Source organism: Macaca fascicularis, chromosome 1 (genome assembly GCF_037993035.2).
Source record: "Macaca fascicularis isolate 582-1 chromosome 1, T2T-MFA8v1.1".
Taxonomy (NCBI): domain Eukaryota; kingdom Metazoa; phylum Chordata; class Mammalia; order Primates; family Cercopithecidae; genus Macaca; species Macaca fascicularis.
Genome location: NC_088375.1, coordinates 43249153 through 43266390, shown reverse-complemented (window position 1 = coordinate 43266390; position 17238 = coordinate 43249153). Strand labels below are relative to the sequence as shown.

The window sequence follows — 17238 nt, the reverse complement described above, 5'->3', positions numbered from 1 at the left end:
GGTGGCTCACGCCTGTAATCCCAGCACTTTGGGAGGCCGAGGCGGGCGGATCACAAGGTCAGGAAATCGAGACCACGGTGAAACCCCGTCTCTACTAAAAATACAAAAAAAAAAATTAGCCGGGCGCGGTTGTGGGCGCCTGTAGTCCCAGCTACTGGGGAGGCTGAGGCAGGAGAATGGCGTGAACCGGGGAGGCGGAGCTTGCAGTGAGCCGAGATCGCGCCACTGCACTCCAGCCTGGGAGACAGAGCGAGACTCCGTCTCAAAAAAAATAAAATAAAATAAAATAAAAAAAAATAAATAAAAAATAAATAAAAAAAAATAAAAACAAAGTGAAATAACCATACTACAGAGAGTAGGAGGAAGGTGATCAGAATAAAGCCCCCTAAGGTCCTTATGCTACACAGAAGCATAAAAACAGTGATTAACTTCAAGACAACCAAATCAAGGATAAGCATTTTTAAAAGAGAAAGATGCAATGTGTAATTTCTAAGCCAACAGCAGGAGGAAAAACAGAATTTTAAAAAAACTCAACAGTAGGAAAAGAGGGGGAAAGATCAACAAAAATCACAGTAAACAGAAAACATAAAATAAGATCATAGAAATAAGTCTATATTAAAAATCACAATAAAAGTAACAGGATTAAATTTGACTATAAAAATGGTTTGAAAATAAAGGAAGGGAAAATGTATTTGATAAATACCAATCAGATATGGAACAGTATTATTAATACCAAGCAAAGTGCATTTAAAGGCAAATAGTACTATTAGAGATTAAAATGGCCATATATTTAAAGATAAAATGAACAATTCACTAGAAAGATACAAAAATCCTTAGCCAGTACGTACCTACCAACATGGCCTTTATGCCCAAAATTGACTGGAATTATAAAGAGAAATTAACAAAACCATAATCGCAATGGGAACATTTAATATAACTTTTTAAAAAACCTGATAGATCAATTATGCAATAACTGATAAAGAGAATATTTGAGCAACATAAAAAGTTTGATCTTTTGGACATAGGTAGAACTCTACAGAAAATGATTAGAACTTTTTTTTTTAGTACAAAAAGAATACAAAAAAATTCATTCTTTCTTTAAATAAAAGAAGGCACTCACTTTATTGAGTGCCTTCTGTATGCCAGGAAACTTACATGAGGCTCTACCAAATACAGTCATGAAAATTAAGTTCCTGCCCTCATGGAGTTTATATATAGTCAGGAAGATAGAACTTAAATGAACCAATTCACATCATCTTTAAAGACAACCAGTGCTAAATTCTATAAAGAAAAATAAAGCAAGTTAACAAGACAGACTCATGTGCAGAACTATGTTAGATGGGTAGTCAGGGAAAGCTTCCCTTAGGAGGTGACTTTTAGCCAAGAGCCATATGAAGTGATGTGCCAGTCATGCAAATCAAGGGTCTGAGGAAAGAGGGAACAGCAAGGGCAATGGCTCTGGAGAGGAACAGTGCCTGACATGTAAGAAACAATAATGAGGCCAATATGCTAAAAGTAATGTGAATAAGGACATCAGAAAAGGAAGCTGGGAATAATTACATCTTTCTTTCATTTTAAAAGGATCCTTCTGACAACTCTGGGGAAAACAGCAGCGAGACCAGTTAAAGTGGCTCAGGCTAGAGGAGTACCCGTAGAGGGAGATGAGAACTGGTCAAATTTAAAATGATCTTGAAGGCAGAGCGAAAATAATTTGTGGAGGGATCAGATGCGGGGTGTGAAAGAAAGAGAGGAGAACAGGAGGTCTCAAAGGGCCTTCTCCTAAATAAGTAAGAAAATCTGGCGCCTGTACTGAGATGGGGAACACTGGAGAAGACATATGTAGGGTGGGGAGGGTTGATGATAAATGTGAGGTACCTATTAGATGCCCCATGAAGATTTAAGCAGGCAGTAGGTTTCTCCTTGTCCCGCTTCTGTATTGGTGTTGCCTGCCTAGCCTCACTGGGCATTTAATGTTGAAACTTCCCAAAACCATCATGCAAAAGAAAACACTCAATCTGCTTTCTCCATCACAGAACTAATTCTACTCTCACTAACTCTACCCTTGTAATAGACTTTTCCAAGCACAATTAAACTAACATTTTGTGAATGACAATTACACTAAGTCCTTTCATAAATAGTACACAGACTCACTGAAACATAAATATCCTTCTTTGTGGAGGGAATTTTAGGTGGTGAATGAGAGATGATTGTGCACACCTTTTCCCAACTCTACATCCAGGCTTCATGTTGGTGTTTGAAATTGGCCATGGAGGAGTAACAACATCATACAAACTGGCAAATGCTACAAATAAAACCCTCTCCCTACCCCAAACTCCAGAGCCAGAGATTTAACATTTATCAGTACACAAAACTGGTTTTATCCTTATTTTCTGCAGAAAGAAACTGAGGTTCTAAGAGTCTAGTTATCTGCCCAGATACAGAGCCAGTACTCAAGTGTTTTGACTCTTGAGGTCGAGTGTTATTTCCCTTATAGGACACTCTTGGGTTTGTGTCAGGTTTTGCACCAAAAGCTTTACATGGATTTTTTCTTCTAAGCCTTATAACAATTCTGCAAAGGAAGTATGACTGTTATTCTCACTTTACTGATACTCACTTTAATGATAAGGAAACTAAGGCTTTAAGAAGTTAGTAACTTACTAATAATCAAATGCTGATCTATTTGATATTAGAATCCATTCACTCAAAACCTATGCTATTCTAACTCTACTAAATTTTACTTTGTCAAAATAAATCAAATCCCTTGTTAATTTTCATTATGATGTAGAAGGATTAAGAAGGGATAATATTATCAAAGGCACAAATTAAGTCCATGAAATACAATAAATATAGAAAGGGATCTCAATATTAAAAAGAATGACACTTTTCTAATATTCCAGGAAAGTTCCTTGGGAGATGTGAAATTTTGGAAACTCTTTTGATTATGAGTGAGACATTGTCCTACACATAGGGGACATTCCAACATAGGGTGTGGCTGGAGAGAAAACTTCAAGGCAAAAGTGTGATGACCTGATCAAGGAGGTGGTGAGCATGTTCACCTAAGAAGAGCAGGGAAGACCCTCTGGGGAATATGAAAACAATAGAAATGAGGTTTTCTGTGTGCTCTAGTAAAAGGCTTTGAAGTGAAAATAAGGAGCTAAACAAAAAGCATAACAGATTTTGCTTTGAATTTTAAAAACTGAAATTCGAGATAGCACAATATCTTTTTAAAATTTTGTTCTCTATTACTTAGTGAAATAATGTATTTTCTTGACCTTCTATTTGTAAAAAAAAAAAAAAAAAAAAAGAAAAGAAATTTTAAGTACCCTTTCTTGTATTTATCTCCTCCCCATTACCCATGCTTCTCACTTCACTCTCTCCCTGTCAGAACTTGGCAAGAGCATAAAGGTTACCCTGAAGCACTTTTGGTGGTAATCAGCATGCCTTACAGCCTGAGAACATCAAGGAATTCCTTCCACCTGCTATAAAACAGTGCTTAAAGCGAAGTTCTCAGAGACATGGTGCTAATGGAAAAATTGCTCCATTTAGTGTTTAACGTTTTGAAGAAAAGAAAGCTGGGAGTACAATGTCAAAATATTTTAGAACCCATACATAATTCCCAGAATTCCTAGCTCCATGTAATTTTCCCCATCTCAAAATTAAATATCTCAACATCACCAACAAAAGATTAAATACAACTTTATTAAATGCATGCTTAAAAGTAACAGGGCCAGGTGCGTTGGCTCTTGCCTATAATCCCAGCACTTTGGCAGGCCAAGGCAGGTGGATCACTTGAGGTCAGGAGTTCGAGACCAATCTGGCCAACATGGTGAAACCCCGTCTGTATCAAAACCACAAAAAATTAGCCAGGTATGGTAGCATGCACCTGTAGGTCCAGCAACTTGGGAGGCTAAGTCATGAGAATTGCTTGAACCAAGGAGGTGGAGGTTGCAGTGAGCCAAGATCATGCCACTGCACTCCAGCCTGGGTGATGAAGTAAAACTCTGTCTCCAAAAAAAAAAAAGTAACAGGTTTTTAACAATACAAATTATTTTGAGGACTTAAATAGCACCTCAAACATTAATGCCTGTCTCCATAACTGCCACTGAGAACTCCGTCCCTATCAAATAAAAGAGATCAGAGTTTAGAGTCTATGATAATCCCTAATGCAAGCATTCTGATCCGAAATTTTAGAACAGAGTTTTCCTAGTAAAAGAATTACACTTTTGGTTTTTTAATGTTAATTGCTAAGTGATCTGCTGTGAGTTGAATTATGTCCTCCAAAAATTCATATGTTAAAGTCCCATCCTCCAGCACCTCAGAATGTGACCTTCTTTGTAAATAGTCTTTGCAGATGTAATTAAGAGGCGACCACATTGGAGTATCGTGGGCTGCTAATCCAATATGACTGGTGTCCTCACAAAAAAGGAAAATTTGGCCAGTTGCGGTGGCTCACGCCTGTAATCCCAACACTTTGGGAAGCCCAGGCGGGCGGATCGCCTGAGGTCAGGAGTTTGAGACAAGCCTGGCCAACATGGCGAAACCCCACCTCTACCAAAAATACAAAAACTTAGCTGGACATGGTGGCGGGCATCTGTAATCCCAGCTACTTGGGAGGCTGAGGCAGGGAGAATCGCTAGAACCTGGGAGGCAGAAGTTGCGGTGAGCTGAGATCACGCCATTGCATTGTAGCCTGGGCAACAGAGCGAGACTCTCTCTCACAAAAAAAAAAAAAAAAAAAAAAAAAAAAGGAAAAGGGAAAGGAAAATCTGACACAGCACACAAAGAGAACACCATGTGAAGACAAAGGCAGAGATTAGGGTGATGTATCTACAAGCCAAGGAACGCTAAAGATTGCCAGCAAACCACCAGAAGTTAGGGAAGAGGCATGAAACAGATTTGTCCTCACAGCCTTCATTACCCTACCAACATTTTGATTTTGGACTTCCAGCCTTTAGAACTGTGAGACAATAAATTTCTACTGTTTAAGTCACACATTTTGTGATAGTTTGCTATGGCAGCCCTAGGAGTATGCCCTGTCTTCTTGGGCTTACTGAAATAGAAGCACAAAGAACTTAAGATCACACAGCAAGTAATTGGTGGAGTCAGACTTCCAAACCAAACCTCAGATTCCAGGGCCTATGCTTTTCTTTCATGAAAGAAACATACTGTACTCACCAACTCCATTTTCTTAAATCATCATTTTAGTCTTCTATGGAAGCTCCACAACTCCAGTAAAACTGTCCTAATTAGCTCCATATTGTTTACCCTTTATTTTCAGTAACTCTATAAATGCACAGAGTTGACAACTTCTCCTGCTTAGAACTAACAACTTTTTAGATTTCCAAACACTACTCATTCCTGTTTTTCTCCCTGTCTTCCTGGACTCCCTTTTCCAGAGTCCATAATGAACTTCTCTTTTTCTGTCTTCTTTTAAATGACTGTGTTCTCTAAGTTCTATCCTGTCTCCTTCCTTTTCTCAGTCTGCACTCTCTCCTTGGATGATCTCATTTATTCCGATGGCTTCAGTTGTCATCTATGTAAGTTTCAAGTGGACAGAACAGCTACTTGGCACTAGTCATACTAACACTGACAGTTGGAAATGCTGAGGAGTGATACCTGGAGACAGACAGGCCACCCAAACAGATCCACACAGAGAGACTTTGATAAATTCACCATCATTGATCAAGGACTGGCTCTTGGACTTGCAAATTCAGAAACTTGAACTTGACACTGTCAGAATATTTTAAACAAAAGAGACTGATGGATATGACTAGTGTGCCAAAATATGAGTTAACAATGAGAAATATAACTGCCTGGTGAACCTGATGTATGTGCCAGTCTGACTACAGCCTTCTCTCCCCATAAGGAAAGTGCATGAAGTTACATTTGCAGGAGGCTATTTGGTGAGCATTCAACCAGAAAAAGGAGAGTTAATATTATGATCCAAATATGTAATGACATCATTACATATTTATAAGGATAAACAGTCTATCACCACAGTTAGAAAGACTGCTGATGCGTGGGCTGGTTATTCAAGTATAGAATGAACTAACATCCTGAACCCTAGTTAGAATTTGGCTGTACACTGCTTAAGTCTGTTTCTGTGACTCTCTTTTTCATTGCCGATTCCCTAAACTTTAGGTTGACATTTTATCTTGGATAAGTTAATGTATAAGGAGCTTGCTATCAGCACTTACTGGCCTGGGAGTAACGTTGTGTCTTAAAGCTAACTTTGCATATCTTTTTCTTCCATCATATGCTAATTTCAAATTTTAACCTCCAAAAGGCAATTATATTTCTCTTTTTTTTTTTTTTTTTTACATTCTTAGGACCATGTCCAGTCCATTGGACATTCTTAATAGCTCAGAAATCTATCCCCTTATCTCTACACCCAAGTCCCCTCAATGTTTCCCCCTGAACTGTGATGGTCTCACATTTCATCTCCCAGCTCTCAGGATTCCCTTGTTCCAATCCATCCAGGAGATAGAGATCTAAAATAAAAACCCAATCATGTCACTCCTTACTTATAATCCTTCCAGGCTCCTGATAGCTTTCAGGATGAAATCCAAACTCCTCAATGCTTGATTAAACTGCTTTTATTCATGCACTTTCTTCAGATTTCAGTCCAGGCCACAACTCTTCCAGAAAACCTTTGCTACCACCACCATCTTAATTCAGGATCAGGTGCACTGCTCCAGGTCTGCACAGCACCCTATGCTTCCTACTGCTATAAAAGGTAGCATAGTATTGTATATTGTAATTTATCTTGCCCTATTTCTCATAGAGTTGAATCAAGAGCATCTAGCATAGTCCCTGACAAATGGTAAGAAGTCTGTAATTGACAGACTAAATAACTGAATGAATGAATGGATCTAATGGCATATCTTTGACGTTTTAGATTCTCTTGCTAGTTTTCCAATTATGAGGCTCCAATTGAGCCTAAGGCTCAAAGGGATAATATAGTAAAGCATACATGCTTCTCAAAGCACTGAATATATGGAAATATATTAGAATAGTTATATAACTGAACTAGTTTGAATCATCCTTTGCCTATAGGTTAACAGTCATCGAGTAGAATCTTTTTCTATTTATTTTATTAGTCTGACTATATAAGTGTTGTACTATTTTCCTTGATAATTGCCTTCCTTCCAGTACCTATTCAATATTTATAGACAAATAAGTTACAGCAACACCATTTGTTCTATGGTACTTTTAAATGACTTTCACACATAATGTTTTACTTAACCACAGTAGCATCACTAAGGTAGGAAACACTGATAGCATGACATCTTATAGTTGACATAAGTCCATTTTTAAATTTTTCCTATTCTCCACAGTGATGAAGACTCCTCATGGGATTATCAGAAACCACAAAAACCAAGGTTGAGAATCCCTGTAGATTTGTGAGAAGACCTACAACACGGGTCCTCTGGTTGCACAGTGCTCCTTGGAAATCAGTTTAATTGTTCTAACACTCCTTCAGTCAGTCCAGTTAAAATTGGAAGGTAGGCAGACTGCCTTATAGCATACAGCTGAAACATTCCAGACTGCATTTAAATCCCCAACAAAATCACCTGCTTTAGAAACATTCAATCACTACCCAAGACTCAGTCAGGCATTATCTGGGTCATAATTATCCTTCCATTTCATATTCAAGCTTGGATGGGAAATATATTATCACCAAAAAGGCCTAATTAGCAAATTATTATGTTGTAAAATGTATTCTTCTACTTATGAGTTAAAAAGTAAAATCATAGATATGAAAGGCAGGATAAAAATACCCAGAGAAATTATCAGTTTTTGTCTGCAGCATTCATTCATTCATTCATGAAACATTTCTTGAGTGTCTATTGTGTGGCTGTAAGGTGAATCAAGTAGTCTTTTGGAGCTTAATGTCTAGTCAGGGAGAAAGATGAGTAAGCAAAATTATAAAGATCATCAAGAATGGTTATTGTCTGTGTGATCAGAAACAAATCATAAGCAATGTCAAATTCTGATTTATCAACAATAAAGTAGAAGGCTATTCCTTAACTAATCAACAAGGGGGGCGGGGAATACTTCATTTCTTGGAGTCACAGAGGATTCTGTTAAATGGGAAACATCCCTAACACATTTAAAATATCTGATTTACCAAACTTTGGTCCCTATACTTTAAGAGAAAGTATTTGTTATGCATAGCAAAACACCTCTACATATCCTCAGGAGACATCCAGTGACATAAGACTCACTCACCAAAGTTGAAATATTTATTATCCTAAGAAAGAAGAGTTGCCCTTGTCCAAAGTCTCTAACTCTTAAAGTTTAGTGCATTCCGTTCAGTTGAATTTCTCTTGGACATAACAGACCAATCATTTTGCTCATGAAAATCCTCCTTCCTGTAGGATGTGCGAGAGGCACAGAGACTAACTTTTTGGTTCTTTTTCCTATATATATTGAAACTGACAACATTTCAATTTGAAGTTCAGTTCATATAGATGTGCATAGGTTGTCAAGGTCCAAATGTGTAATATCTTCCATGTCAAAATCTTTCTATTCATTATGGTTTCAAATGATCTTGCTATCACTCAGAAAAATATTCTAAGAGAATCATTTTACCAAAAAAAAAAATCCTGGAGGATTTTCTTAACACTGTGTAGGTACAGCCAAACTATACCAAGTTATTGAAGGCTGATGAACTGTATTAAAATGAAAATTTTTATATACAAAGATATATAATGCCAATATTTCTCCCAATGAATCAAGTCCTTGCTACTTTGAACCTCTTTATAGTCGCTTACTTTTCTCTATATTATAATGATGTAAATCATGAACTTTGATAATAACCTACCAATGCACTAATTTTTTAGGTGGAGAAACAGAGACTCGAGCAAGGTTAAATGATTTGCTGAAGTGAAAAGAATAAGGAAAAGAACACAAGTCTTCTGTTCCAAACTGGATGTTCTTTTTATTTTTATTTGTATTTCATAAAATACTGGTTGAATCGTTTATCAAAACTAAGTTCAATTTTAGCCTCTGAACAAAGCAACTGTTCCAGTAGTTGGACGCAGCAATACAATTACAAAGATTTCCAAATCCTCTTTTCCCATTCTCTTTGAATTCTCTCCAAACAAGCTTTCACTCCCATCTCCTCTGTGAAACTGTTCTTGTTGAGTCACCAATGACTTCCACATTGCTAAACTGATTAGCCAATTCTTGATCCTCCTTTTAAGTGACCAATTAGTTCTTCTTTGAAACAGTTCCTTGACTTCTAGTATAACATACTCTTCTCCTCCTACCCTGAGTTCAATCTCTTGGGCTGCTTTGCTGATTCATCCTCATCTATCTGACTGCTAAACCTTGGAGACCCAGGGCTAGGTTCTCAGACCTCTTCTCTTCTTCATTTATAGTCAGTCCCCCTTAATGATCTCATCTAGTCTAATTGTCCTAAATATCATCTACATGTATGTCTTTGGATCCCAAGACATCTCCCCTGGAACTTAAATCTCACATATCCAACTATCTTCTTATCTCTACTTGAGTATCAAAAGGCATCTCAGACTTTAACACCTAAAAATCAAAACTTCATCCTACCACCCTTTATCAAACCTGCTTCTTGCTCATTCTTCTCCATCTCAGTGAAAGGCCAAGCTACACTTCTATTCACTTGTCTTAGTCCATTCACTGTAGTTATAACAGAATGCTTTAGGCTAGGTAATTTTTAAAGAAAAATGGTGTATTGGGCTCATGATTCTGGTGACTGGAAAGTTCAAAATTGGGCAGCTGCAACTGGTGAGGGCCTCATGCTGCTTCCACTCATAGTGGATGATGGAAGGGAGGTGGGGCATTGCAAAGAGATCACATGGCAAGAGAAGCAGCAAGAGAGAAAAACCAAGGAAGCCAGACTCTTTTTAAACAACTTGCTCTTTTTTTTTTTTTTTTTTTTTGAGATGGAGTCTGCTCTATTGCCCAGGCTTAAGTGCAATGGTCCAATCTCAGCTCACTGTAACCTCTGCCTCCAGGGTTCAAGCGATTTTCCTGCCTCAGCTTCCCAAGGAGCTGAGACTACGGGCACGTGCCACCATACCCAGCTAATTTTGTATTTTTAGTGGAGACAGGGTTTCACCATGTTGGCCAGGCTGGTCTTGAACTCTTGACCTCAAGTAATCTGTCTGCCTCAGTCTCTCAAAGTGCTGGGATTACAGGTGTGAAACACTGAGCTCCTCCCCCCCCCCCCCACTCAATCAACTTACTCTTAAAAGGAACTAATTTATTCACGTAAGAGCAAGAACTTGCCCTCAAGGGAAGACATTAACCTGTCCATGAGGGATCTACCTAAACACTTCCTACTAGGTCCTACCTCCCAACACTGACACATTGGGTATCAAATTTCCACATAAAATTTTTGGCATGAAAAACCACATCCAAACCATAGCATCATTCAAGCCAAATCCTCAGAACCTGTCTTGTCTTCTTTATTTTTCTAAGACCTCACATCCAGTTCTTCATTAAATCCTTTTGGATTCATCTTCAAAATATACAGAAAATCCAATTATTTCTCACACCTCCCACAGCCACCAACTTCATGCAAGATATGCCATCTTGTTTTGTCTGAATTATACAATAGTGTCCCGTCTATTCTCCCTGTTTCTGTCCTTGCTCTGTTCCAACTATTCTCAAACAACAGAATGATTATGTAGATGCATAAGTCAGATCATGTCACTTCTATGTTCAGAACCCTAAAATGGCAACCCATCTCACTCAGAGTAAAAGCCAAAGTCACAATGGACTACGAGCCCTTTCCTGAAATGACTTTAACATATTTCTGACTTCACCCTCTAACTTCTTCCTATCACTCATTGTGTTCCAGACCCTGGTCTTTTCACTGTTCCCTGAACATGTCAGGATGCTCTTATCAGGAGAGTTTTTCATTTATTGTTTCTCCACCTGTAACATTCTTTCCATAGATATCCTCATTTCTCCCTCTCTCACCTCCTTCAAGTCTTTGATCAAATGTAACTTTTCAACTGAGGATTTCCCTAATGACCATATTTAAAATCCCAACACCTTCAATCCACCTCAAACTCCCCATCCCTTTTCCTGCTTTTTATTTTCTCCATACCAATTATCATCATCAAAAATACCATATATATTTTAATTGTTTTCTTTATTGCCTGTGTCACTCCCCACCCCTGCAATAGAATGTAAGCTCATGAATGTAGGAGCTTTTATCTGTTTTACTCCCTTTCATGTGAAGCAAGGTCTGAAACACAGGTGAGTGAATGAATGAATGCATGCATGAAGACTCACATAAGATATCCTGGGAAGAAAGTGGAGACACAATTGTGAAAGAGAAGAAAAAAAGAGTTTTCTTTCTATGAAGTAACTCATTAAAACACTGTCCTGTTCTCTCTCCTCCTGTCTCTGGTACCTGCCTTAAAGAGAGGAGGGGATATAAGAGAGTGAGTGATAAAAGAAGCTATAGTGAAAGAGAGATGATCAGCCCTCCTCAACGTTGTATTTCAAGGAAGAGAGGAATACATTTTGAGTGTTATGTAAAAAGCACAGTAAAAATTAATACATAAGAATCAAAAATTTCAATAACAGCATGTTGCACTAGCAAAGACATGGAATCAACCTAGATGCCCATTAATGATGGACTAGACAAAGAAAATATGGTACAGATACCCCATGGAATACTACACAGTCATAAGAAAGAGTGAAATCATGTCCTTTTCGGTAACATGGATACAGCTGGAGGCCATTATCCTAAGCATATTAATGCAGGAACAGAAAACCAAATGCCATATGTTTTCATTTATAAGTAGGGGCTAAACACTGAGTACACATGTACACAAAGAGGTAGACAGACACTGGAACTTACTTGAGATAAGAGGATACGAGGAGGCTGAGAATTGAAAAGCTATCAGGTACTACGCTCACTACCTGGATGATGAAATCATTTGTACACCAAACCCCAGTGACACACAATTTACCCATGTAACAAGGCTGCACATGTGGCCCCTGAACCTAAAATGAAAGTTGGAAGAAAAAAAGAAGTTGTATGCTACATAAAGAGAATAATCTCCGGAATGAGTTTACTTTCTATTTTTTTAAATTATTTTAACTATAAGTAATAAGAGCCTTATAAATCTATGTGATATAACAAAGAACCTGTGCATTTTTCAAATAATGATAATAATCGTAATATATTGAGGAGGATGTGAAGAAATCGGAACTGCTCACACACTGCTAGTGGGAATATAAAATGGTACAGCTGCTTTGGAAAACAGCTTGGCAGTTTCTCAAACAATTAAACATAGAGTTCCTATGACCCAGCAATTCCACTTCCAGGTATATACCCAAAAGAAATGAAAACAACTGTCTACACAGAAACTTGTACATGAATATGTATGGGAGCATTGTTCACAATAATGTTTCAAAAGGTGGAAACAACTCAAATATCCATCATGGACTAACAGATAAACAAAATGTGGTGTATCATTCAATGGAATATTATTTGGCTATAAAAAGGGGAATGAAGTGCTAATACATGCTACAACATGGATGAATGTTGAAAATGTTATGCTAAAGTGAAAGAAGCCAGTCATAAAAGACCTCATAGAATATGATTCTACTTGTATAAAAGTCCAGAACAGAAAAATCTATAGAAGCAAAAAAATAGATTAGTGGCTGGCCGGGACTGAGGGGAAGATGATTGGGGTATAGGGGACTGATAGCTGAAGGGTATGGGATTGGTTTTGTGGTAATAAAGATGTCTACAATGGACTGTCGCAATGTTTGCACCTATCTGTAAATATATTAAAAACATCAAATTGTACATTTTAAGTGGATGAATTGTATGGTAAGGGGATTACATCTCAACAAAACCATTAAAAATCAATACATTAACTGTGATTGTGATTGTGAAAGTGGAAAATCCATCTTAACCATAGTTAAGTTACATCAAAATCAAAAGGTTGGCCCGCCTTTCCATGACCCCTGGTCATCTCTGGTACCTCCTCCTACTCTAGACACATGTGCTGCTAGTTCAACACAGTGCTTCTTACATGCACGTATTCTGAATGGTCTTATTTCATTTTCAACTTGTTAGACATCCTGCCTCCTCTACACCTATGTGTTCCATGTGTTTTAAATTTACTCCATCTGCAAACACACACCTTGCTCTAAACTGTAATGCAGGGCTCCAAAGCAAACATCTACAAAGATCTAAAGGTTTATATCAAAAGACATAGAATATATCCCAGAATGTATCCATTATTTCATCTAGCTAAATGTGATAGATGTCAAAGGGCTTATAAGCATTCAAGATTATTATATAATCATATTAAATCCCATACGTTATTTCTTTCCATGTTGGTTGTGTCACTCAACCATAGGAATATGTGTTAGGGACTATGAAAACAACCATATGTAAAACAGAGTCATTAACTGTCACAATTAGAAGAGACCTTAGAGATATTCACATAGAATTCTGTCAATTTATATAGTTGATGATATTAACACTCAAACAGTAAATGTACTTTTCTAATGTCACTCACTAAGACAGCCAATTCCCATTTAAGGTCCTTCCTGTCATTCCAAGATGCCCATGCCTATAATCCCAGCACTTTGGGAGGCCAAGGCAGGAGAATCACTTGAGACCAGGAGTTCAAGACCAACCTGGGCAACATAGTGGAACCCCTGTCTCTGCGAATAAAATAGTCAAGTGTGGTGGCATGTGCCTGTAGCCCCACCTACTTGGGAGGCTGAGGTGAGAGGACTGCTTGAGCCTAGGAGGTTGAGGCTGCAGTGAGCCGTGATAGTGCCACTGTACTCCAGCCTGGGTGACAGAGTGAGACCCTGTCTTAAAAAAAAAAAAAAAAAAAAAAAAAAAAACACAAAGAGGCCAAAAACTCTAAAGAATTATACACACATACACACACAGAGGAAAGATATCACACAAATAAAGTACCACAATCTAGTAAAGTAAATACTAATGTTAACAGTATGTTTTAACTTCAATTTCTCTCTTTATCTTGAAAAATATTATATTTTAAACAGCCTTACATAACATAAACATTTGGCCACTTCTCTCTACTTTGAATCACAATGTAAACAGAATTAATAATTCTTTTTAATTATATACACAATTAAGTTTTTGAAACCAATTTAAATTAACCATTTTCTCATATTAGAAAAGCTCTAATTTATTCATTCATCTGTTATTAGCATGTCAAGTTTCCCCCCACTTTAAATCATGATTGCTAAACTACAGGAAAGTCAACTACAACAATACACAAACTTTACCATTTGGTAACAACTGAAAAGCAGGGCACCACAATACAATTCATTCCAATAATTTTTCATATCACTTCAAAATATCAGGATAGTCCAGTAGCCATTTATAACTTGGGGCAATTTTTGTATTCTGTTTACGGCAATATAATTTCATAAGAGTTCTTTGGTGAAAAGCAAATCGTAGTGTTAGAGAAAAAACAAAATTTTACTTCATTTTTTAGCTAACTTCAGATTCATCCATATAGAAGAAACATATTCAAGGTATCCCGAAATAACAAAAACCTCAAACTGCATCACAGTTGGCATCTTGACATTTAATACATTGAAAATCACAACATATGACGTGTCTTACTAAGACAGTAAACACAGTAAATAATCATTCTTTATTTAAATATAAATATTTCATGTTTAACTAATGTAGAAATTACAAATATGTGTAATTACATATATGTGATGTATGTATGTGTATGTGTGTATACATATATTACATATCCCAGAAGAGGACAGATTGCTTTCATCATTTGAAGAGCATGAAAATCCGAGAGTTCTATTCCTCTTTAAATTTCTCCCAGTGCCATTGTTTAATAGTTAAAACCTGCCACATTTAATACCTACCAATAATATGAACTTATATACCTTTGCTAAATGCACAGGAAAGAATTCGAGATTGCCGATATCACACTCTCATTGTGAAGAGGTTGTGTCAAGTTCTTCTCGTGAAGGGAGAATTTCAAAAGCAGGAAAAGTGTGGGAGAACAGTGGGGGAGGGCTGTTAAGAAACCACTGCTTTATTTCTTTAACTGGGCAGCAACTTGTGCTAATGAAACTCAGGTGGACATTAGACTGCCAGCCCCAGGGCTCCCCTTGCAAGGCTACCCTCAGCTATGGCAATGAGGGCTCCTATAAGCCTCACAGAGAGGTGCTACTTTAAAGAGAAACTGAAAAAAGTAAATAGGATCATATTACAGTGGAGCCGCTGAAACCCATGGCTTTAGGGCAAAAATGAAGTTATTTCGCTTCAACTACCTTTAAAAAGCACAGACATTCCGAATTACATGCAGTTCTACTGCAGGAGACACGGATGTAATGTTTATACCCATCCGTGAACCTATCTAATGATGCCCGGGTGCAAAGATGAATAGATTCAGTTAAGAAATGATTGGTTTCTCTCTTTTCTTTTCATGTCTTCAGTTCCACCAGTAGTTACTACTTACAGGCTTCCTTGTGCCTCATACAACAGGTTTTTTCCCCTCTTAAATGAGAGTTATCCTCAGAGTGTGCTTTCAATCCGGATGTTAGCCCCTAAAGCTTTGCTGCTATAAATTCGTGTCCAAGTCTGCCTTCGTAATTAAACATGCTTTAGTTCTAAAATCTAAGTGAGTTAAGTGATTTTGATGCCGTTGCCCAAGATTTTTGGTTTTGTTTTTCATAACTCCACATTTCCAGGTTTGAGGACCACTCTACAAGTTCCCTAAACAAGCCATCTCCACCAGGGCTGAGATTTAAGTAGGTATCAATGAGCAAACCCAGACGCCAGCAAGCAATTCTTTGTTACAACTATATTCAGCTGCACGTTTTTTTAAAAATGGTTTTGAAACTTCCTGACAAACAATTTCATTCACAGCATAAGAAATAATGTAATCATGACACAGAGCAAAGACAAAGTATAAATATTTCCCTTACCTGGATCATGGAAAGGCACCAACGCAAAGTTGAAAAGAGGTCTCTTAGGTCTTTTCAAAGATGTCTCCAAAATTTTGGAAGCCCCTTCAATCACCTGAACTAAATCATCATACATAGAACCAGTCACATCAAACACAAAAGCCAACGTGGAGGCCCCCTCGGGAATTTCCTCAGCTCTGATCTCTGACTGGGGGCTCGCATCTTGAGCTAGGGAAGAATAAAGAAGAGCAAACAGGAATACTGTATGGACAACTTCCCTGGAAATCATTTTCTTTTTTTTCCACTTCTTTTCCCCCTGAGCGCCTAAGCACTGTGCTTAGTCCTCCTCAACAACAGGCAGGGGGTTTCCTCTCAGAGTAACTCATCAGACTCTTGGAATCTCTGAACTAGCAAAAAGTTTGGCGCTGAGAATCAGACGGGGACAAGCACCAAACTCGAATCCCTCCAGGGGCTGGGCAGGGCAGGGATGCGGCAGCTTTTGTCTGGATGCGGCTTCCTGCTGGACGGCTATCTGCCCGCGGGCCCTGGACAGCCTGTGGCGGAGTGCTGGCGGCGCGCCGGGTCCATGCCCCGGGGGCAACTCTGAGCCTGCGGCGCCGCGGCCCGAGTCCCGCTGCCCTCGCCGCCGCCGCTGCTCTCCGCCTGGGCCGGCGACTGAGGTTCCCAACTTTCCACTGTTTGCAGCTCACGAGCGACGAGGGGAAGCCTGTCTCGGCCTCGCCTCCTGATTGGCCAGTTGCCGTCCTCCCTCCTTTGCTCTGGAGGCCCCCCTGGAGGGTGACTTTCCCCTCAACTGATTGTAGGGTCAATTCAGTGCCAGGGAAGCGCTTGCAGTGTCAGCTCGGTTCCCACCGGCACCGTTCCTAACCTGCAAAACCCTAGTGTAAACAATGGCTTTCAAGAATGTGTGGCAAAGACCCAAACCGAGGGACACCACACTAGCACAAAGGGAATTTTGTTTTTCTATCGTGTACAACGCAGCTTCGGATACTTCTTTCCTAATTCCCCACAGAAGTCAAGACGCCCCAGCCCAGCCTCCTACCTCTCAGCCCACAACTCGGCCCAGCCAGGAGGGGGAGCTGGAAAATTCTCTCAGCTGGGAGGCAGCCACACTATGGCTCTTTGATCTCCTCAGAGACCGTGGACTGCGAGGAAGGGAGGGAGGAGAACGCTGTAGGGGCAAGACGCCCAGGAAGAGGAAAGGGGCTGATGAGGGAAATGAGAGACAAGAACTGGGTAGTCAATAATTGTAGGGGGGAATGTGAATACAGGATGGAA

General features: G+C 38.8%; 1 protein-coding gene across 4 annotated transcripts in view; it reads right to left on the bottom strand.

Moving 5' to 3' along the window:
• Positions 1–16636, bottom strand: part of HMCN1 (hemicentin 1) — a 454750-nt gene extending 438114 nt beyond the window's left edge. For all 4 annotated transcript variants that reach the window (XM_015447093.4, XM_015447120.4, XM_005540243.5 and 1 more), the window contains exon 1: positions 15961–16636. In XM_015447093.4, the coding sequence (XP_015302579.3) occupies positions 15961–16228 (268 nt within the window). In that variant the 5' untranslated portion in view covers positions 16229–16636. The remainder of the gene's footprint in view (positions 1–15960) is intronic.
• Between the last annotated feature and the right edge of the window lie 602 nt (positions 16637–17238).